This window comes from Balaenoptera physalus (assembly GCF_965194825.1).
Source record: "Balaenoptera physalus genome assembly, chromosome: 2".
In the NCBI taxonomy this organism is placed as follows: Eukaryota; Metazoa; Chordata; class Mammalia; order Artiodactyla; family Balaenopteridae; genus Balaenoptera; species Balaenoptera physalus.
The window spans coordinates 6,043,771-6,067,388 of NC_138883.1; the positions used below are offsets into that span (position 1 = coordinate 6,043,771).

The 23,618-nt window shown below is 54.7% G+C and overlaps 1 protein-coding gene across 15 annotated transcripts in view; it reads left to right on the plus strand.

Annotated features, from left to right (window-relative positions):
- BCL11B (BCL11 transcription factor B) overlaps window positions 1–23,618 on the plus strand; it is a 93,342-nt gene that overhangs the window by 38,575 nt on the left and 31,149 nt on the right. For 12 of the 15 annotated variants that reach the window (XM_082450723.1, XM_082450717.1, XM_082450718.1 and 9 more), the window contains one exon: window positions 3,001–3,216. The exons of the other annotated variants lie outside the window; for them this stretch is intronic. In XM_082450723.1, coding sequence (XP_082306849.1) covers window positions 3,001–3,216 — 216 coding nt within the window. The remainder of the gene's footprint in view (window positions 1–3,000; window positions 3,217–23,618) is intronic. 15 annotated transcript variants of the gene reach the window in all.

Sequence of the window (23,618 nt, forward strand, 5' to 3'; positions counted from 1 at the left end):
GGGCCTCTCTCCGAGGCAGCGTGGCCTCTGTGCTCTGGGCTTCCTCCGCCTGTGTTTAGGTGCACAGTCTCGTCACAGGGTCTCAAGTCCTCTGTCAAGTGTGTTCTGGATTCCCTGGCTGCGCTTTTCAAGGCAGCCACCCCCAGGGCTGGGAGGTGGCCTGGGACAGGTGCTGCAGCCAGAGACAGTCTTCACGTTGGGCTTTAAAAAAAATTCAGATAAGAGTCACATAATGTAAAATTCACCAGTTTAAGGTGTGCAGTCAGTGGTTTTGAGTATGTTCACAACGTTGTGCAGCCGTCACACTGTCTGACGCCAGAGCATTTCCATCATCCCCCCACAGAAACCCTCTACCCTTTAGCCCTTACTCCCCCGGCCCCCCTCCCCGGCCCCTGGCGGCCACTTCTCTGCTTTCCGTCTCAGTCTCTGTGGATTTGCTCTTCTGGACACTTCCTGTCATCATACAATAGGTGGCTCCTGGCATCACCTTGGGCTTTTGCAGCTTCAGAAGAGTGTTTTTGGATTTCCACCTTTGGGCAGGGCTCTGGTTTAAGCTGCTCTGGCTGGGATGAGGGGACCTCCCCCAGGTCAGAGGGTCCTCTGTGGGCAGCTTAGGATTGGAAGCCCCTGACCCTTGCTGCCCTCTCCCCTGCGTCCACTGAGCCAGTCCCTGGAGCAGGTGGGCTTCATGGAGGCCGGAAGTCTAATGAGGCCACTCAGAAGCCCCTCCAGGGGGCGGCCCAGCCCCCCACCCCTACCTGAGTTGGAGGATGACTTTTTGCCTTTACAGACTCTGGCCTAACTCAGCCCGACCCTTCCAGAAGGAGAGGGGTGCGGCCAGACACGCCCTTTGGTCCTTCCTCCCAACCATGGACACACAGGTTCTGCACCCTTCCGGCCGGGGACGGCAGTTACCTGGGCATCCTGCTGGTTTTCTCAGCCATGGTAAATGGTGGTGGTTGTGATGTGGCCTCACCCAGAACCTGGGGGCCCGGAGCTGTTTTTTGTAACCTCCAGCGGCCCGACTCAGCCCAAGGACCCTCAGGCTCCCTCCCACCCTTCCTCTCAAGATTCTGGGGTGCCCTGGTTACTCCACCCCAGCTGCAGCCCCAGGCGGAGGCAGGGCACATCCAGGCTTTGGAGACACACTGGGTTCGAGTCCAGACCTCTCCGAGCCTCAGTTTCCCCCCTGTGGAACGGGGGGTGGTCTTCCCTGCCGAGTGGGGTGTTTGTGGTGAGGTGAGCCCAGCTCCTTGTGGTAGGGGCCCAGCACAAAGCCGCTGTCACAGTTACGATGACCCGGAGCCTTCCATGGTGTGAAGCGGGGCTGACGTGGTTGACAGGACGAACATGCTGTGTCCACTGCTGGGGAGTTTCAGGCAAGGACCAGCCAGGGCAGGCTTCCGGGAGGAGGTGGCCGACATTGGTCTCAGATGCTGACCTTTCCTGAGGGCCTGCACCAAATCAGTGTCTGTGGCTGGAACAGCGCATGAGGTCTTGGCCACACCTTCCAGGGCTGTGTCATGGGCTCAGAAATGGCCTGAGCCCCGAGCCTAGCCTAGCACGAGGTCTTCATTGGCCCAGAGGGGCCAGGTGCTGGTGGTGGTGTTAGCGTTGGCCTCTTGGCAGGACATGTGCAAGTGGTCCTCAAATGCTCTAATGCCCCCGGTCCTGGATAATACCCCCGTTTTGGAGAGACAGGGGTCACAGAGAAAGAGCCCTGGTTCTGGAGCCAGGCAGCCAGCCGGGGTTTTGGTGGGGCTGGCTGCTGGTGTCTGCAGTTTTCTGCAGTCATGTGGTCAGTTTCCTGGTCTGTGCAGTGGGTCTCTGAGCCCTGCCCCCAAGGGCATGCTGGGAAGCTCACTCACGATCAAGATTGGTAGGCTGCTGGCTCACGGTGGGCTTGCAGGGCCCTGTGGCTCTTCCGGAGGGGGTACTCCCTCATGGGGCCGTAGAGTGGGCAGGTCCCCACCCCTGTAGACCTGTGCGGGGCACTGACAGCATGGGGGTGCGGGGTGGCATCCCTGGCAGAGCCGGCCCGGGGCCCAGCTGCCCGTCATCTTGTTGATGTTTTCCTTTTGTCTGATGCTTCTCCGCTCAATTATTTACCCAGGGAATTTGGGCTTCTTCACTTGTGGTTTTGGCAAGGGCTTCACACAAATGTTTTGCCCTGGTGGTCTCTTAGCCATTTAAGATAAACGGCCAAATCAAACGCAGGCCTTGCCGGGGAGCCCGGACGAGCCGTAGGGCTGGTGGAGACAGGCAGGCCCCTGGCCCTGCGCTGTGGCTGTCAGACCCGGGAGGTGTGAAGAGGGGTGCTGGGCGGTGCCAGGGCTTTCTCGGGGTGGGGGGGCGTTCAGAGCCGTCCCACAGGTCTTGGGGCTTGGGTGCTGTGTGTAGGTGTTGGTTGCTGAGGACTGTGGGCCGGAGGGGGCACCGGCTGGCGGTCCTCCGGGCTGGAGGCTCAGCAGTGCCCAGGCGCTGGGAGGAGGCCTGGAGGTGTCCGAGGCCTGCACCAGCAGCCCATCCTGATAGAGCGAACAGTGGTGGCCTGGAACTTCCTGGGTCTTCCAGAGGGGGGTGGCCCAGATTTGGGGAAACAAATCCCCAAATGGAGTCTGCTCCAGAACACTCCAGAAGTCCCCACCTGGGGAGACCTTCCTGGGATCAGGGGCCCCCAACAGCTCCTATCTGTCCCAGCCCCGGCATTAGGCCTCCTGGGATGGAAGTCTGGTCCCAAGACAGCCCAACCTGGCAGCTGAGGACGTACGTAGGAGCCCCTCAGGCCCCACCCGCTTCCCTGCTCCCTGCCCCTGCCCGAGTCCCGGCTGCATCCCCCCTCCCCGCCCCCGCCAAGCCCCCCACAGGGCCTGGCACCCTGAGCCCCCCACCCTGGAAGAGCAGCCTGCCGCCCTCTGCCCCGGGCCCCGTTCCACAGCCTGAAGCCCTTGCCCAGTCCAGGGTCCGACTGACCAGCCTTTTCTATTGTTTTTTCTCCAGGGCCGTGCAGGCCTGCCCAGCTGCCAGCGATGGCCCCCATAGCTGCTTCCTCCTCCCACCCTCACACATCTGTGATTACTTCACCTCTGCGTGCCCTGGGCGCTCTACCGCCCTGCTTCCCCCTGCCGTGCTGCAGCGCGCGCCCTGTCTCGGGTGACGGGACTCAGGGTGAGGGTCAGACGGAGGCTCCCTTTGGATGCCAGTGTCAGTTGTCAGGTAACCGACGGCCGCGGTGGGGGCGGGCTCCCGGGGATGGCGGGTGTGCCCTGGGCAGGGCTGGCAGCTGCCTCTCCCAGGTGGGCTGGGGCAAGGTGGGGACCCAGGGGAGACGTGCAACCTGCACCCCGGAAGGCACTTTTGGGGAGGCGCCGGGGAAGTGGCGAAGGATGTGGACAGAACTGTACCCGGGTGCCCTGGTCCCCAATGGTCAGGAGGTCCCCCCGTGCCCCCACCCATTCTGAGGTCTCACTCCCAGAACGCCTTCCCCCAGCCTCCAAATTTCATCTCTTTGGGTTGTTTAGCTAAAGTTTAATTGGATAACGTTTAACATCTGAGGTTTTCTTCTGCCCTCGCCACTGCCGCCCCCTCTCCCCAACCCCAGCCAGTACCCTCACCCCCAGCTCACGGCTAGGAGAAGATTCTTTGGTTGTCTGTGTACATCCCTGGAGCCGTCCAAAATGCTGAGTTTCTCTTTGCGAGAATGTGTTGCCCATTAACTTTTAGAAAAAAGTTTTCTCTGAAGGGGCCTGTTAGCTTCGGCTCTGGGAGGGAGCGAAACATTGTGGGGTGTGTGTGGGGAGTAGGGGTAGGGGGCGGGGCTGAGTGCCCAGCTCCGGGTCGGCGTGGCTGCCCGTTATACAGATGGGCAGACAGGGCAGTGCGGCGACCCAACCTGCTCTCTGTTACATCCCTTCTCCCTCCCCAGACAAAACGCAAACTCCTGCTCTGGCCTGGGGTCCCTGGAATTTGCAGGCAGGGACCTCTCATTGCAGCCTCTCCTGCCCAGTATCTTCGCGGAGCCTGATGCGAAAAGCACTGAGGCCAGGGGAGCCGGGACGCCGACACAGACACTGGTGGTGGCTCGTGTCCTGCAGGGGCCAGGGAAGGAGAGGGATGGTGCCGAGCCGGGGCAGATCCTCTGTCCCTGCTTTCTCACCGGGCACGTGGCAGGCTTTCTCTTGACTCGGGTGGTAAAAGGAAAGCTATGTTTATTGGGCAGGTTTTGCTTTTAATTGAAGCCGTCCCAAGGGATGGTCCCTGTTAGAGCCACAGATCTGCAGAGGGCCACAGGCGGCCCAGCTCCAGGGTCAAGAGCTCCCCGGGCCTTCCTGCTGGTGGGGTTGGCCTGCAGCCTTCAGCACCCCTTGCTGTGACAGATCGTGACGTCATAGGTACTGGGCTTGTGTCTTGAACGCACAAAGCAAAGACTGAATCACCTGGGAAGGAGTCTGCACAGCTTACAAAGAAGCCGGCTCCCTGCCCCGGGCTGCCCGGGTGCCCACGGTGACTGGGGCTCCGGTCCCAGCCCCGTAGGTCTGTGCCGTGATCCCTGCTTGCTGGGTGTGGGATGCCGGCTCCGTCTGAGTGGCTGCCCCGCTCTAACGGCTTCCTGTAGTTAGTGCTGCAGCCCTGCAACCACTCGGGGGGCCGTACTGTCACAGATCAGCCTGAGTGTTCGTGACTGGACTCGGTTAAGTGCTGTGGTGCGGGAACGCGCTTTCCCTGGCAGTGGAGTGCCTGGGGCTTTGCTTAACTTTCCGCTTTGCTTAACCTCTGGCTCTGCTTAGAAGCTGTGGTCCCGAGCGGGAGCTGTTACACCCCTGTTTTACAGATGGGGAAGCAGAGGCTCGGGGAGCGTGAGTGGCTGGGCCCAGGTTGCAGAACTGGGATTTGTTGTCAGGATGCCTCCCGACAAGGCCACCACTCTTCCCGCTGAGCCACATGCCTCTGCCTGCATCCTGGGGACGTTCTCACCCAGTCACCCTCTCAGCCACAGTGCCACCCGTTTCCTTGTAGGGACCGTGAATCGAGGACCTGCTGTGTGCTGCCTTGTGCTAGGCATTTTGTGTGCGTTCTTGAATTTATTCCTCACGGTCACCTTAGGAGGTGGGTTTACTGTCCCCACTTTACAGATGAGAAAATGAGGCTCGCCTTCATTCGTTCACTCACTCACTCATTCATTCATCCATTAATTTTTTTTTTTTTTTTGGCCGTGCTGCGCGTCTTGCGGGATCTTAGTTTCCCGACCAGGGATCGAACCTTGGCCCCCAGCACTGGAAGTGCGGAGTCCTAACCACTGGACCGCCGGGGAATTCCCCATTCATTCATTCTTGTGCAAACCACAGTGCGGTCCATCATGGCAGGTCCCAGACCTCCTGCAGCTTGCAGTCTGGTGGGCCGGGTGGTGGAGTGGGAATGGGGACCTATAGGGAGGGGATGGAAGAGCAGAAGTGGGGTTTGATCCTGGGTCGCTCATCCTGCACCTGCTTCACCTTTTGTGTTGACTCACCTGGCTTAGAGGCCTTCCTTGATTTTAGAATTTGATGCCGTGAGGGCTCAGAGCCCGTGAGCAGCCGCTATGCTTGCTGGCAGTGCTGGGGAGGGGAGTGAGGTGGGGCTGTGTCTATTCCTGGGGTCCCTGGGACCTCTCCTCCTGACCTGCTAAGGGGCAGACTCTCAGCTTCCGACGCTCTACCCTGATCGCCGGCACTGATCTTTCATCGATGGGTCTGCGGTAATTAGCCTGCACCAGGTTGTGCCATCGTATTTTCAGATCAGTTTCAGTACCTGAAAATATCCTATTCCAGTGGTTTTGGTCCCTTTGTGGCTTCTGTCCCTGGCACTGGGCTGTTTGCTAAAGTGTTTTTAGTGCCTGTTTAATTAGTAGTTTGAATGGAGTCATTAAATTCCCAGTAACCCGTTAGGAAGAAGCGGTCCTCTGTCAAGATGGAAAGGGGCTGCTGTCCTCACTTTGTTCTGTCCCTTTTCGGATCAGGACGCACTGAACCTATCTCTTCAAATTAATACGGAAAACCCTGGTGTAACGGTGTTTCACACAGGTTAATTGCATGCCCGTGAATGCATTTGAGGTTATTTATAGAAGGATGTGATTTTATGGGGGAGAAAACCACACAGGTATGTGTGTTTGTGTACCTTTCCGGCTGGCGGCATCCCAAACAGCCCCGCCTCCCAGGACCCCAACCCCAGATCTCCTTCTGATGGTCACAGTGGGAAGGCGGGGTCCCCTTTGCTTTTTGACTCTGTTGAGTTGGGGTGTTCCTGGAAACTGAAATTTCTTCCCTGAGAAATTCCACGTAGGAACTTCTCCAAGGTGCCTGGGGAATCAAAAGTCTAAGGCTGTGGTCTTGGCCTTTACTCCACCTGGCCGGTGACCTTGAATAAGTCATTTCCCCTCTCTGGGCCTCAGTTTCCCCTTGTGTAAATATATGTGTATATATATATATATATATATATATATATATATATATATACACACACACACACACACACATACACACGTGTGTGTGGTACATATGTATCATTTAAAAACGAGGCTCCTCATATTGATCTCTAAAGCAGAACATATTGATCAGTTTCGATTACTGAGATGCTAGGGATGCCTGGGTATGGGACTTGGCTGGGGTTCCCAAGGCAGGGGTGGGGTGTTCAGAGAACCACTCAGCTTTGGACCCCTGAACCCTGCCCTATTCTGAGGTTTCTACCATTGGGAGGCAGTCGTCAGAGTATCAGACTGCAGGGTGAAGGCTGCTCAGTCCTGTATGGCTCTGTGACCTTGGACAAGTCGTTTCCACCCTCTGCCTCAGTTTCCCCACCTGTAAAATGGGGGTCATTGAAGACTTGTTCTGAGGACTGGCTGAGGTCATACACGCCAGGTGCTGAGAACAACGCCTCTTGCTGAGCGAGCCCTCCAGACATTCTGACTCATGCATGAGCAGGATGGGTTTCACATCATTATATCATTACCTGCTCGGCTCTGTTTGGAATCAAGCTGGATCCCTAGTTTCCATTCTTAAAGGCATTTAGCCTCTTGGCTGGCTCAGATCATGTACCAGCATTGGGAAGTGGAAAAGGAACCGAGAAACTTCATTGCATATTTAAAAGCCACAAATGGTCATCAGCCATAATGATTAATACATGCGCTTGGTGAAGTTCAAGGTCTTCAGCAAGAACGCACAGGATCCCAGCTCGGGGAAGTGAAGTGTTTGGATTTAATAGAAGGAGTCAGTTGCAGTCATTAGTATATGCTGAAATCACAGGGCAATCTTGTAAAGTTAAATTCAATTTACTTTTCTACTGAAATTGTGCTTGCTGTGTTATTTAACTAGTCTGGGGTTTCTTGGCATGGGTTAAAGGGACAATAAAGATAAAAGAATACCTGTAAGTAAATAGTAGGGTTTCACAGTAGAATCTGTCGTCTTCTCCTCTTTCAATTATATCCCAGTGTTCATTTTGCGTTGGTTTTTATAACCGAATCCTTCCAATGGGATGCCGTAGCTTAGACCACCCTAGCTGTGGAAGCTTGATGCAATTAATACAGTCTGTCTGGAAAGTGGTCTTATTTCTGGAAGTTTTATGTTAATGATATGGTCTGTGCTTTGCACATTTCATACCAGAACAAGAAGCAAGCCCTAGTTTCATTTCGGTCTGGGTTTGATTGACACTGGAGGATCAGTGGGCAGCCGCAGGGCGATGTGGACCAAGATGGCAACGCTCTCCAGACCCCTGCTGGTGCATGCCTCCAGTCTGGGGCAGGGGGTGCAGAGGCGCTCCGGTGGGGCGTGGGGGCCTCCATGGAGACCTTGGAGGGAGGGGTGAGTATGGGGTGAAGAAGAGAAGTGAGTGTGGGTGAGTGTGGGCGGACAGAAGCACTCTCTCGGGGAAGGTTCCAGACACACCCTTGCCTTTCTCCTGATTCTGCAAAGTTGCATTCCTTGTGGGGTCTTTCTGGGCTCACCAGGTCCCAGGGGCCATGGTGGTTGGATCGCTGTGGAGGAAGGGCTTACAGGGGAGTTATTACAAATTTAAAGAGTCATCTGTACGCCCTGCGCCGGTGTCTACATCGTGCAAGGGGCTGGTGGTCCAGCTTATCAGTGGTTCCTGGAGTCTGCTCTGGTGTCTGCTGGCTTCTTGGGATCACGCTGCTGCAGAGGCTGCCCTTGACCACCTGCCTTTAGAACCCAGGCACCTCCTTCAGTAATTGGAGGAAGTGCCGGGAGAGGCCATGGAGAGCTGCAGGGCTCCCGGGATGGAGGGTGGCAGGGCTCGGGTGGACTCCAGAAAAGTCCCCTGTCCGCCAGAACTGCAGACTCACATCTCCTCCAGCACCACCGGGCGCCAGACGGGGATTGGGGGCCAGAAGGAGTGCGAGGCTGCCTAGTGGGGGGCAGGGGCACCTACCCGCGTGACTGTCCTTAGATAAAAGGGGGGTCCCAGCAACATCCCGGAGTGGAGACCGGTGCAGCCTCACCAGATTTCGTTTCCCTCTCCAAGCCGGCCCTTCAGACGTTCTGAAGGCAGAGCTAAATCAAAGAGTTCTGTTCAAATCCGCACAAGATGTTGCTGTTTTTCTGCTCTGACAGGAGAGGCATTTGGAAGTGCAGTTTCTTTCTTTCTTTCTTTTTTTTTTATAGCTGTCTTAAAAAGGAGTTTGGCTGTTTAGCACAGCTGGTGCTCATTACATTATGCACTGGCAATAAAATAGCATGTGTAATTAATTTTTAATGCAGCACTGGGTGCAGCGCTTTAAAGCAGTTAGTGGATGTGAAGAAGCAGCACTGACCACCGACATCAGAGATCTCAGAGCAAGGCGGCCACGTTCTGCAGCTTGAAAGGGAATCCGAAAGGGGCAGAGGAGGCTGTGCGCCCTCTGCTTGGATGGAATGCTCCGGAAATCGGTCCGCCTCTGCTGACCTGAAGGCTTGAGTTAATTTTAAACGATCTAGGATCATGGGTCCCGAGAGATCATCTCACCCAACCCCTTCATTGTCTAGATGGGGGACACCGAGGCAGAGAGTGGGGAAGAGACCACAAGATGTGTGTGGCAGAGCCGGCTTGGACTGAGTCCCCCAGGCTCTGCCCACTAGGCTATTCTGCCCCTCTTGAGTTCATATTGAAAACTGGAGAAGGAAATTCATCGTCTAGCTGAAGCCACGTGAAACGTGCAGTTAGATTTGGCAACGGATAGAAATTTTGCTTTGGGGAGCCCTGTACCTAGCCTCTCGGACCCCCAGTTTTGCCATCTGCAGTGGGGACCTGCCTCTGTGCGTCCCAGGTTTGAGACGTTCCGTGGTTGTGCTTTGATCGCTGGCAGCTCCATCTCTTCTTGGGCATCTCTTCTGTGGCATGGATTTATGCTTGAACTTAAATGCCATAGTGGACACATATTGGCGGAAGAGCTGCAGGCATTGTGGGAAGCTCCAGAGATGGGACCGTGCTTAGTCCTTGTTCTCAAGGTGCACGGGTGTGAATATGTGACCCTGGGCCAGCCGCTTTCTTTCTCCAAGCCTCAGTTTCCCCATCTGGGAAATGGGGACACGAGAAGTATCTGCTCTTGATCCCTGCCTTGGAGGGTCCCCTGATGGGCCTCCACTCTGGGGTGGCCTCTGCTGATCGCCAGCACGTGGGGAAGCAGAGGCAAAGGAAAGTGTGGGGGGCAGGAAGGAGAAGACTGGGCTGTTGAAAAGCCTTGGGTACCCCGTACCTCGATGATGACTTGGTTGCCATCTCTTTGAAAGTCCTGCCTGAGAGGTTTTCTTAGCATGAATGAAAGAGGAGGAAGGCCCACCGCCATCACTGCTGCTAAGACTTGCCGCTGTGTGTGAAGGGCCTGCTAGTTCCCAGCACTGTCCTGGGCACTTTGCATACCTCACTCACTCACCCGTCGTCATAACACCTGTAAGGAAAGGCAGCTCCATCCTTTTGCTCATGAGGATACTGGGGCTCAGAGAGGCCAAGCAATGCCCCGGGGGTCACACAGCACACAAACAGCAGAACTGAGATCGGAACTCAGGTCTGGCCAGCTGTGAAGTCGTGTTCTCGGCTCTCCCTTCCGGCTTCACGTTGGGCTGCTTGGTGGCTCAGACGTGGGCAACAGGAAAGCAGCTCACCCGTGAGGGACCAGACCGCATTCGGACACGATCCTGGGAGAGTCCCCTGCGTCTTCCGTCCTTCACCGATCGTGCTGGTGCCTGATCTGGGCAGGACGCAGGGATCCAGGAATGAGCTCCCTGGGGTCTCTGCCCTAGAGGAGCTCACGGCAGTGGGGGAGCACAGAGTGCGAGGTACACGCTCCGTGATGCCTTTCTCTGCTTAAAGGAAGTTAAACAACTGGGCTTGTGGGAGCTGGGAGGGCCCCCGAGGACCACTGGGGTTTTCCTGATGGAGAAGGTGAGGCTGGCCGAGGGGACAGGCTTCTTCCAAGGCGTGGGTCAGTGACAGATGTGGGTGTGGGTACCTGCCAAGAGGGGTCCTGCTGACCCAGTGAGCCTTCTGTAGCCCCGGCTGGCCCCTAAGGGGTCTGAGTTGTTAGTGACTTGCGGGGACACAGAGTTTTTCTGGACCCTCAGACCACCAGAGGGAAGTTTTGACATTGAAGAAGAGGCCTGGAGCATGGGAAAAGCTTTTCTCATCAAATCAACCTCAAATTCCTTCACATACCAGGTTGACTTCTATCCCTATCTTGGTCTTCCCAGTGCTTGGGCTGGCTGAGCCCTCTGGGTGCTGGTGAATGATGAAGACCCCGAAAAGGTGTGTTCATGTTTGTGAGAGCAAGCCGAAGAAATACAGGGAATGCTGTTCCCACCTCATTTTCATACACAGTTCCCTAGAAGCAATTTCTCCTCCTTCAGGAGAAACCAACTTTTCATCGTCCTTACAGCTGGAGGTGTTCTTTGTTGCTTTTTTGGTGGGAGGAACAACATGTACTTGACTTTTCAAACCCCAGGGCCGGTCAGGGCAGAGGGGCTGTGTACTGTACATATTTCACAATCAAACCCAAATAGTCTAAACCATGAAATAAAGTTTATCCAAACATAATCAAGGCTGGCCAAGTTAATCCAAAAAGCGATGGGAAGACACCCTTGGCGGGCAAGGGTCCCTCTGTGTGGGGTTTAGCTGCCCGGAGCTGCCCGGCGTTATACCTGCGGGGAATCACAGCGTGCCCGTCACTCCCACCCCCTCCTTGGGTGTTATTTAATGATAACTGAGAGCCCGGGGTGGGGGTGGGGTGTGACCACGGTGTGTGGTCAGGGTGGGTGATGCATCCACCGTGATTTCCTCTCCCATCAGCGTCTTTACACTCAGCAGGGGGCCACCGGGTCATGGCCTGGTCATCATTTTTGTGTCCCCACTGTGCATCAGGCTCTCTGCAGGGGCCTTCCCACACGTGTAAGCTTCTCCCTTAGGAAGGCAACCTATTCTGTAGTTCACAGGTGACGAGACTGTGACCAGAGAGGTGATGCGACTTGCCCGAAATTGCACAGCTGGTAGATGGCAGAGGTGGGATTTGAACCCAGGTCTCCTCGGGTCTGGGAACCACAGCCTGCTCCTTTTCTTGCTTTCTGGCTCCCAGACTGCCCACCTGCTGGCCTTCTACCTGGCAGGTGTGAGGGAGAGGAGCAAGTTATGAATCACAGAGCAGCTCGGGGAGATAAGAATGCCTGTGTTTTATGATTTCAGCGGAAGGGATCAGAGAGCTCGGAACTTCTCCAGGGAGGTTAATGCAAAAACGGAGTCACTACCTGCAGAGACGGGGCAGTTGGAGTCTCTTCATAAGCCCAGACATTTTTAATGATTGCCTTTGTTCATAAGAGGTGAGGAGTGGCTGGTGGGACCAGGCCCCCGGGTGCCTGAGTTGCCCTTGGAGCTGTATGTAAGCAGTGCTTTCTGACGCAGGCGCCCTCGTCTTGAATTTCCTTGTGCTTTATTAACCAGCACCTTGTTTTATTCTTGCTTTACTAGTAAAGGGAACCACTGCTTGAGGGCCCACTGTGTGCACGGGCTGCGTACGATCATCTGCACCGATTCTTTCTCGCAACGGTTTGAGCCTATGTGTGCTGGAATTTTTTTTTTTTTTTAATCATGGTAAACTATGCAAAACATGAAATGTACCATTTTAACCCTTTTTAGTCAAGTTGCATTAAGTACAGTCACATTGTTCTGCTACCATCACCACCATCCATCGCCAGCACTTTTTCGTCATCCCAAATGGAAGCTCTGTCCCCATTAAACACTCATCCCCCCCACCCCCACCCCCCCCCCCCACCGCTCCAGCCCACAACCATCATTCCACTTCCTGTCTCTATGAGTCTGACCCCTCGGGGGCTCTCCTATGAGTGGAATCACGGTCTTTTTGGTGTCTGGCTTGTGTCACTCAGTACTAGGTCCTCAAGGTTACAGCATGTGTCGGAATCACCTTCCTTTTTCTTTCTTTCTTTCTTTAAATATAATTTTTATTTTTTGTTGGAGTAGAGTTGATTTACAATGTTGTGCTAGTTTCAGGTATACAGCTAAGTGATGCAGTTCATATACATATATTCATTCTTTTTCAGATTCTTCTCCCATAGAGGTTACACCTTCCTTTTGAAGGTTGAGTAATATTCGTTGTGTGGCTGGACCAGAGTCGATCCATTCGTCCTGTGATGGACACTGGTTATTTCCACCTAGTGCTGCTGGGAGTGTGGGTGTAGGCGTAATAGTGGGAGACCCTGCCTTCAGTTCTTTGGGTGGATACCCAGGGTGGAATTGCTGGATCGTATGGTAATTCAAGTTTAACTCAATGAGGAACCGCCCACATGTGTCCCACAGTGTCGGCACCGTTTCACATTCCTTGCCAGCAGGGCTCAGGGGGCCCAGTCTCCTCACCTGACGGTTGGAGTTTATACCTGGGGACCCCGAGTCTCAGGGATGTGGACACCAGCTGGCCCAGGTTATGTGGTTAATAGGCCTGAGCGTCCGGGATGGAACCGGCCCCCCCACCCCGACTCAGGCTTGGTGCTTGTGGCCCTGGTCACGGGCCAGTGTCTTCAGTTCCTTTCAGGGTCTCTAACATCAATCTCTCTTGTAAACGCTTCCCCACCATGGCCCCGTGTCCCAGATGCTGGTTTTTGGCTGTCAGCTAAACATTTCACTAGCTTGAGAGGTGAGGGGAAGAAAGTTTTGCAGATGGACAGTTTTCACTTTCCTTCCTGCTGTGTCCTCAGGGCGTTGATTTGGGTTCAGTTCAGCAGAAAGTGTATTTAGAGTGGGGACACCTGGGGGCAAGGTTAGAGCTGGCTGGTGTCCCGGGGCCTGGGCTGCCCCTCTCTGAGCCTCTCCCATCTGCCTCTGCTTGGGGGGTCATCATGCCAACCTTGCTAAGATGTCAGCGGGGCTGTGCGCCCTCTGAAGGGGAGAATCTGCTCCTGGCCTCTTCCAGCTTCTGGTGGCTCCGGGCATTCCTTGGCTTGTGGCCGCATCCTTCCCGTCTCTGCCTCCCTGGTCACGTGGCCTCCTCCTTGGGGGTCTGTCTTCTCTCCTGGATAATTAAAAGGACAATTGTCATTGGATTTAGAGCCCACCCGGGTAATCTAGGGCGACATCTCAGATTCTGAACTTAATTATGTCTGCAATGACCCGTTTTCCAAATAAGGTCATAGTCACGATTCTAAGGATTTGGTTATGGGTGTTTCATTTCGGGGGGCCGCCATTCAACCCACGACATACGCCTTCCGAGATTGTGAGCCCCTCCAGGCCAGGAACCCCAGTTCGGTGCCCTCTGTGAACTCCTGAGTTCAGGGACAGATTCAGGCGCATGCAGGGAGTCTCCCAAATGTGTGGGGGGTTGAACTTGGAGCTGGTCTCCGGTGGAATGGCCACATGTTCCTTTCCGCAGGAATTGGGTGATTCTCAGACGCTGTCACCTCTGGGCAGCACTCAGACCTGCATGGTTTACGGAAGGCTGTGTGCCCCCCTCCCAGTCCCCTGTGCCAAGTCAGAACACGATTATTAACAGAGAGGCGGGTGGCTTTAAAAAAAAAAAAGTCTGCAATGATTATTATGAGAAAAAATTAGTAGAGTTGAATAGAAGCTAAAAATAGCCGGACACATACTTGCCTATAATCTGCTTTTTTTAAAGAAAATATAATTATTTTTGTAAACCGGCTCTGAGAAGCCAGGGGTATTTTTAGTCTGCATTTTCTAAGACGTCGAGCATCTTTTCAGGAAGATGCACATGTGTGATGTCACCACGTCAGGGTGCGGCAGCCTGTGGAGCAGGGTGGGGACGGGGGTGGGTCAGAGGGTCAGGAACCCCCATTTGGCCGTGCATATCTTTGCTGGGAGGATAGTCCCTGAGCGGCCTGACTGTGGCCACACCTGGTCCACTGGGAGGACTGAAGCTGGTTTAACTCCGGGACCAGGAGGGTCAGGGCTTCCCTCTGGGTGAGGCTGTGATGAGCTGGGTCTGAGTGGACCTGCAAGAAATAACCAAGACTTGAGGGAAAACATTCCATGGCTTTTTCGTTTGGAGCAAAACATCGCCTCATGTAATATTCTCCCTGGTTTTTCCCATTGCCTCTGCCAGGTCCTTGGGCCTGGCACAGACCCCGTAATAGGAGGCCCTGTGTGTTTGTGTGTTAATATCTGAGTGTATATTTGTGTGTGTGTGTATGTGTATATGAATGTGTGTATTTGTGCATGCATGTGTATGTATACGCATGTGCGTGTATTTTGTACGTATATGTGAGTGTGAATGTGAGTGCATGTGTTTATATGTCTGTACATGCATACGTGTGTATGTATATGTGAGTGTGTATGTATGCATGTGTGTGTATGTGTATATGAATGTGTGTATTTGTGCATGCATGTGTATGTACACGCATGTGTGTGTATTTTGTTCGTATATGTGAGTGTGAGTGTATATGTGAGTGCATGTGTTTATATGTCTGTACATGCATACGTGTGTGTATATGTGAGTGTGTGTATGTATGCATGTGCGCGTGTGTGTATGTATACGCATGTGTGTGTATTTTGTACGTATATGTGAGTGTATCTATGTGAGTGCATGTGTTTATATGTCTGTACATGCATACGTGTGTGTATATGTGAGTGTGTGTATGTATGCATGTGCGTGTATGTATACGCATGTGTGTGTATTTTGTATGTATATGTGAGTGTGAGTGTATATGTGAGTGCATGTGTTTATATGTCTGTGCATGCATACATGTGTGTATATGTGAGTGTGTGTATATATGCACGTGTGTGTGTGTGTGTGCATGTGTGTGTGTGTGGTGGTGTGGAAGCACTCTCAGCACAGAACAGGGCCCTTCCCCGCCCGCACCTCCGCCCAGGGCCGGGTGTTTATGGTGGAGACACTTTTGATTATTTTTCTTCCCTGAACTTTGCAGTTCTTCCTGGATTGCGGTGCGTGCGATCGTGTTTCAGCGCTGAGGTCCGCTGAAGCCTTTGAGGGCAAGTCTCTCTCTGGGGATGAACTGGCCTTCTCAGTACCTTCTGGGGGAGACTGCGGCTCCTGCCCCACCCCAATCTCAGAGGGAGCCCACAGTTCCCAGTCCGGAAAATCTGGCCAGTCCCGTGGGTGCCCTGCCCAGGAGAGTGTGGCGGTGGGGGGTGCCAGCTTTGCCTTTGGATGGCTGAGTTCAAGTCCCGACTCTGACACGGGTGCTTTGCTAAATGCTTACTGTGGGGTTCCATCCTCAGCATCCCTCACCCCAGCTCTGTGAGGAAGGTACTGTTATCCCCATTTTACACATTTGGAAACTGAGGCAAGTCTGACTTCAGAGCCCTTAACCACTTGATTAGACTTTAGAACTGTCCCTGTTACACTATACCACCTTCAGCCGCAGCTGGAAAAGAAAGGTGGTGAACAGTAGCAGGTATGACTACACTATTTTTATTGTTGCTATAATTATTATCAAAATCCTTACCATTGCAGTCTCCCTGGGTGGGGGTATTCCAGCATCCACATGGCTTTCCCCCTGTGGCCGAGTCCCACCCCCTGATGTTTCTGGTTTCCGGGGGGGGGGACCGTTTTCATCTTTGCAATGCGATGGGCTTTCTTACCTTGCATCCCTCGGGCCCCCCCCCACCACCTTCCCCTCCCTTCTGGGTTTGTGTGTATTTGAGGTCTGATAGTCTCTCTCCTCTAATTGAGATAATGAACACAGTATTTCCAGAACGGCTGCGCTAAAAGTCAAGTGCAAAGTGATGGTTTTCATTTCTCCTTCTCTCTTTCTCTCTCTCCTAATATGCATCTCTTTAAGAGGGATTGGCTGAAAGCAAACAGCTAATAACCTATGGATTTATGGAGCCAGTGTGAGCCGGCTTAATAAGCTTTTATACCTGGAACCAGCGTTCTGTCCCTTTAAGTTGAAACTCCAACTTGCTTGGTATTTTACAGTGCCTGGTTTCATTTATGCTGGAGCCAGACTTACTATGTGAGAGCCGTCCGCATGCTGGAATTAGTCTTAAGCTTGCTTCTGTGGCGTTGCCAAATTCCATGTTTGTGTTTTATTTAGAATTCTTTTCACGGCCAGCCGATTCTGTTCCGGCACACACAGGCGCTGTCGCGCCCCACAGAGAAAATAAGCAAGCTTGCGTTTTCTTTGGCAGAGGCCATGGCCACAATAGACTGCGGTCTCCGAAACATTTTTTAAAAGCTATTTTAACCCATAACAGATGCATAAAGTCGGCACAGGCATGCCAGTTTTCTTAGTTTTAATTAAAAAATAATTACTGTCTAATGGGATGTAAGTGACACATTTGGATGAATGGTGGGTGACATTATCTGCAACTTATAAATGAGCGCCTCTCCCTTGGCCGGAGCAGAGGTGGGGAAGAGTTGGGGAGGGGATCTGGATATCTGTTCTCCATTGCAGGGTTGGGGTAGGGGTGGCAGGCGCCATCCTGGTCACTGTCGGGTCCTGCAGAAGCCTCGGTGAATGGTGCGCAGCACAGAGGAGGGACTCCTGCTGCGGCCCGTCAGGTAACAGAGCTGCCAGGATGCGGTGATGAGCACCTGAGGATTGGTGGTGTCTCGGAGCATCCTCTGTCCAGGCATGCTTGATGGGAAATTCTCACCTGTGGGGCTCTTCCGTGGTGTGACGATGGTACTGGCGTGCTGCGGCCTCAAGCCGGCCCCCATGATCCCTACTCCCCTTCAGGAACTATCCATCAGCTAGATGCTGTGGGCGCTAGGGACCTGCTGGGGGCAATGTAAATACGAAAATACAGCTGGGAAGGTAAAGAGGCAGAAAAGCAGAGGCTTGCCAGGTACTGCTGGTTGCAAGAAATCTGCACCCCAGATGCTCATCGTGGGTTCAGTTTTTAGGTAAAACTCAACACTTGTTGGAATCCAGAGTGGGGTGGGGTGTCTGGAGGGTCCCCGGGGGGCAGGGTCTCTGTGGGGCTCAGGGCAAGGACACGGATGTGGGCACACGGGTGGTGCGAGGTGGGCGGGGTCTGGGAAGGGATGGGCGTTTCTGGAGCTTCTGTGATGTCTCATCACGGAGGTAGGGAATCTTGCCTCCACTAATCAGGCAGCTGGTGGGTGGTGACAGGTTGTCCTGACCTCTGAGCCCTGGTTCCATCGGCCCCTGCTGGGCGTGAGGACCGGGCTCAGGCAGAGGCAGGAGTCAGGGTCCTGGGGCTCAGTCTCCTGGGAGCCAGTGCTGCGGGGCGGAGGATGCCATAGGGTCGGGGTGTGGAGACCGTCCCTCTTCAGGAGCCTCACATCCTGCCCACACAGTGTACCGTGCCAGGGGCTGCTATGCAGTGTTGCCAGGTGCCTCTGGGTAGGCCCGGCCTGAGCAGTGCCTCCGAGACGGGAAGGGCCACCACGCCAAGTTAGGACCTGCCTGGTTGACCTCAGACCCCACCCTTTCCCCTGAGACCTCGGGCTCTGTCCCAGCGTATGGAGGCCCCACCCGATGGATGACAGTGGGTTCTGGGAGACAGGGCACAGGCTGGGGGACCTTTATTTTTACTTTCGGGGTGGCGGTACTTCTTGTCGGTGCAGCAAAACGAGTGTTTCTTAGACGATGTTTCCCGGAGCCCAAATTCCTCAGAAGTGAAAATTAAGTTCCTCTATTAAAACATGAGTCATAGCAGACCAGATGAGAGTCGTTTTGGCGTTCCTCGAATTTTTGGAAGGGAAACATCGCCTTCATGTTAATCCTTTCAATTATACCTTACTGCAGAATAATCCACCGAGCGTTCTGCAGCGCAGCCCTCTACCATCTGACCACAGTTGGGGCTTTGCACGCGGCAGGTGAGAGGGAGCGACCCGGGGCCTTTATCTCCCTTGGTGTCGGCACACTTAGGTTGGCACAGCCATGCTGCTTAGCGCTTCAGGGCTTCCTTCCTTCCTGGGCTCATCGCACTCCCTCTGCGAGGTCTCGGGGATCTAATTGCTGTGAATGATTAATGTCCAGTTGAAAAGGTTCCATATCTGTCTGCTCATGTGAATTGGAAGCAGATGGGCGTGGGGTACAGTGAGCTCTCCACTCCGTGCCCAGCCCTGGCACAGAATCCCAGGGTCCCCTCTGCTGGTGGGTTTCCTGCTCAGGTGAGGGTGCAGAAGACAGACTAGGTTTTGTGCCCTCGAAGAAACTGGTCTTGAGAATTCCCTGGTGGTCCAGTGGTTAGGACTCGGGGCTTTCACTGCCCGGCCCCGAGTCCGATCCCTGGTTATGGAACTAAGATCCTGCAAGCTGTGCAGCACAGAGAAAAAGAAAGGAAGGGAGGGAGGGAGGGAGGGCCGAGGGAGGAAGGAAGGAAGGAAGAAGAAGAAAAACTGGTCTCTAGATTTGGGATATCTTTCCCAGGAGCCTCCGATGTCCAAGTCCTAAACCAAGGCAGGGAGGTGTCACTGGAGGGGAGGGGCCAGACCCAGAGACTTCTTGTCTGAAGGCCGTGCATCCTGCTTTGGGGGAAAGCCACCAAGGCAGGCGGGGAGGTTGAAGAGCTCAGTGAGGCTGGGGACAGCCCCCGGGCTGTTGTCTCCTGTGCCTCCCACCCTCTCACCCTCTCACCACGGGCCTGGGCAACAGGTAAGCTGACCTTTGGCCCCAGATGCAGCTTGCAGGGGGGCGGGGAGGGAGGGAGTGTCATCTGGGAAGTCTCTGCTGGACCAGGGGAAACAGCAGCTTTGCATACTGAAGAAATACGAGACTTGAGCTCTGTAAGATGTAGCTGTCAGGCCGACCTGGAGTTGCGTCTCTCTGGCTTTGGGTGTGCCACTTGATTTTGGGAAATTTAGCCTTTTTTGGGGGGGTCCATTTTGATTTGCTTCTCTTTATTCCACAAGATGCTCCAGCCCGCCCACCGCTCAGGTGAATCCTCAGGTAGGAGGACAGTGCTTAGGGACACATCTGAGAAAGACGGAGATGGAAGGCGTGTGGGGAGGATGGACCCGTGAAGTCAGCAGTCAGGATAGGGGAAGGCTCTTGGTTTGGGATGGGATGCAGAGTTTGGTTTCTTGAGTTTGGCACCATCACGTCTTTTGGGGGATGCGTGTGGGGCAGTAGGAGTGGGCAGGGGTTCAAGTTCATTTACCTTTATTAAGTTGAAGTTTCCTCTTTTTTTAAATTTTTTAATATTTTATTTATTTTATTTATTTATTTTTGGCTGTGTTGGGTCTTCGTTTCTGTGCGAGGGCTTTCTCTAGTTGCGGCGAGCGGGGGCCACTCTTCATCGCGGTGCGCGGGCCTCTCACTATCGCGGCCTCTCTTGTTGCGGAGCAGAGGCTCCAGACGCGCAGGCTCAGTAGTTGTGGCTCACGGGCCTAGTTGCTCCGCGGCATGTGGGATCTTCCCAGACCAGGGCTCGAACCCGTGTCCCCTGCATTGGCGGGCAGATTCTCAACCACTGCGCCACCAGGAAAGCCCCCTCTTTTTATGAGTAAGAAGAAAAAGCCCGTGTAGACCATGAGAAGCGCAGGCTGGAAAAGCAGTTTGTTTACCCATTAAATTTCCCAGAAAATAAACAAAGGTTTAGATCGGAGGAACCCGTGATGGAGGACTCCGAAGGGTGGGTAGACATTTCAAGTGAACCTCTGGGTGAGAGGTGGGCCAGCATGTCAGAGCCTTCGGACCCTACAGCAGCAGGTTCATTTATGTTAAGGGGGTCACCCTGGGGAGTAAGGGCAATGGACTTGAGTATCCAGAAGGAGGCATGTGTGTGTGCATGCCTGCATGTGCATGTACATGTATGTGTATCCACATGTGTGCATGCCTACGTGTGTATGCGCGTGTGTGTTTGCGTGCATGGACGCACGTGCATGTGTGTGCATGAACGGTGCTTCCGCCCTCCATCCTGAAGACCAGCCTCCATGGTCAGCTGCTCTGTTGCTTTGTGAAGGGCCAGGGAGCAGTGAAACATGCACAGGACCAAGAGGGAGTGAGACCCAAATGATGGCCTGGTGTGCGAATGCAGGCTTTCTCGGGGACCCCGGCTCTTACTCTCCTGGTGCATATTGGCCACCGTGCTGGTGCTTTCAGGGGCAGAGATGGGCGGATAGAGAACCCTGCCGGGGAGTTGCCAGGCCTGGGCTTGCCCTGGCTCTGCCCCTTCCTAACTGGGTGACCGTGGCCTTTCACTTCCGTCTTGGAGCCTGGCTTTCCTCACTTACTAAGAGGAGGTAACTAGTTTCCTAGTTTCCAGTGTGTGCACGGTGCTAAGCACGGGGCCTGGCACGCGCAAGGCCCCAGCGAGGGCACCTTTACTGACCATCCTGTGATGACCATTGTCATTGTCGGTAGAGAGGAAGGTGTCTTCTCCATGATGACCCAAGCTGGGGGCAGCTGAGCAGAGGGGGTGATGATGAGGGCTGGGCCCCTGCCGCAGGGTCCTCTCGTATCCTATGTGTGGAGGCCCCCGGCTTTGGAGTACCCAAGTGTCCCCTGCTAGACCAGTGTGACCTGCTCTTTGGGGCTCGCCTGGACCTCCTTGTCCCCTGTGGGAAGCCGTGCCCTCAGTTCCCTGCCTGGGAACCCCTGCCCTGTGCTGGCTTTCCGATTTTGCTGCCTGTGTCTCCTCTTTGAATGGCCCTCTGCACCTCGCCACGAACCCAAACCTCAGGATGGCGGTTTCCTGGTCCTTGGGCATGAGCTGCTTGGGTGCCTTTGGGAGCCTGTTCCAGACCCAGAGCAAAGGGGCCAGAGCCAGGGAGGTGGCTAGCTGAGCAGAGAGATCTATTCTCAGTTATTTCTCCCTGGAGAAAACCTTCTCAGTAAACACCTCTGCAGGCAAGATGCGCTAGAAAACCCATGGCCTTGTGTTTATTGTTGCTGGTAAAATTCAGAGATTTATGGAAATCCTAGGCAACTCTTCTTCCTCCTTTCCCTGGTCTTGGCCATTCTTTTGGACCAGCTGTCCCAGTTTTCCTATTTTCTACAGTCCGTGTTCTGCCTGTGTTTGTTTGTTTCTTCCTGAAGGAATGGCATGCTGTGGTCCAGAGATGTGTTGGGGTCAGGTGTGTAGATAGCACGTGTGCCTCCGTTGCCCCCTCCTGTACCTGTGGCAGCTATTACTAGTCAGTCACGGCACCTCTGTCCTTTGGGCCTGGGCACCTTAAGTGGCTAAGCGAGGCCGCCACTACTAATTGATCACACCAGCCCAGAAGTTGAAATTTCATTTCCATCCTGGCATGACTTTGCTGTGAGGGAATTGATAGGAGAGGAGACACCACCTTGCACTGTGTCCTCAGCCCTTGAGGGGAATGTCTGGGTCTTGTGGGTCTTTCCAAGTCATTGGACAATTGGGGGGAGGTAGTTGGGAGGCCTCGGCTTAAGTGTAGCCGTTGTAAAAATGATGCTGTCTCGCTGAGGGCTGGTGTGTGCTGGGGCCAGTCTGACCCTCTGGAGCAGACCGCATTGCCCAGTGTTGCAGTGAAGATGCGGAGAAGGAAAGGCCTGGCGTGAGGTCACAGACTTAGAGGCAGAGGGGATGGTTGGCCCGGCCAGTTCAACCCCAGGCCTCTCACCTCTCACCTGAGCTACGGGTGAGCTCTTTGGGATCCTGCCCCTGCCCCACCCTCCCAGATCTTGCTCTGGCCTGGCTGCCTGGAGTAGTGGGCGCTGGCCCACCTGAGGCTGAGGTTTCCCCGCCCGGCCGCTGGGGACCCGTGTTCTCTGGTACCTGGCTGAGATCACTGTGAGCCCGAGAGGGCGGGTGCAGGACTGTGGCCGCTGGTTCTCTTCTCTGCTTGTCCCAGCTGCCACGGACTGGGGAGGCCCTTGCGCTGACCTGGTCCTGGCTCGGGACTCGACTTGTTCCGTCACATGGTCTCCGTGGTCTCTAGGGGTTTGCACCCCAGAGACAAGCCTGCCCTTCAGTTACCTGAGAATTCCCGGCTGATGTCAGCTGAGGCTGTATGTTTTGATCAACAGAAAGAGTTTTGGGGTCCAGTAGGAATGTGAGCTGAGAGAGACTGGGGAGCCATGGGCCCCGTCTTTCCAATCCTTTACCTCCTGAATCCTCATCACAGTGGCCACTCCCATCTTCCAGATGCAGAAACTGAGGCTTGTACAGGTCAAGGCTCTCCTACAGAACCGCACGGCTATGAAGCAGCAGAGGGAGGCTCATCCCAGGTCTCCGAGGCCACAGCCCTTCTTCTCCTCCCTCTAGATGTGGTTTGAATTTGCCTTCCTCCTGTGCAGCCGTCTCTGTGCTCCGCCCCCGGGACGTGCTCCCTGCAGGGAGCCTTCCCTCCCTCCTCTTGGGTGCCCTGGCCTGGCTGCAGTGTAGGTGTCTGCCTGCATGTCCCCCTCTCTAGACTGAGGCAGGGACCGTGTCTAGTGACTTCTGTATCTCTGGTGTGAGCATCCGGCCTGGCTCACTGAAGGGGCCTGCTCCTGTCTGGGGGATGGGTGGATGGACAGCCAGAGTGGTCCTTCCTGCAAATACACCTTCACGCTACCCCACTGCGCCCTGGGTCAGCAATGCTTCAAGCAAGTCTGGCTGAATTCTGGGCAGAGGCTCTGTCCCCAGCCTCCCTGGACAGGATGGAGGCAGCTGGGCGTGTCACCACCCAAAGGAGGGTTGGTAGCCGGAATCCTGAAGTCGTGCCAGAGGGAGCCCGGAAGCCCCTTTCCTCTCGTTAAACGCAGCCCCGCGCTTGGTTTTGCTTGGGTTACCCTCCCCGCCAGCGGCGCGAAGGCGCGGTCCTTTTATTACTTCCGCACTTCGGGAGACCTCGAGAAAGCTAGGTGTAAATATGAGAGGCTGCCGGCAACCAGTGGCAGCAACTGCCTAATAAACTCCAAGCAAATAGTGTGGTGATTAGCGGCACGGCGGCCCTGGAGACGCTGGCCTCTGCGGGGGCAGGTCCCTGTGCACACCTGGGATCCAGGGCTCAGGGAAGTCCCAGGGCCTGTGGCTGGCGCCCCGGTGACACCTGGGCTTTTCCGTAGGGGGGAAGGGGTGGCAGGCCTGGCTGAGCTCAAGTTCAAACTGTGCTGCTCAGGAGGACGAGGGATTGCATCCTGAGCTCTTGCTTTTAAATGTCAGGACCCTTGGGGATGCCCATTGCGGCCTTCACGGCCTCCGGGACCTCTGGACTCACCACCCCAGGCAGGCCGTGCATCACAGCTTCGATTGAT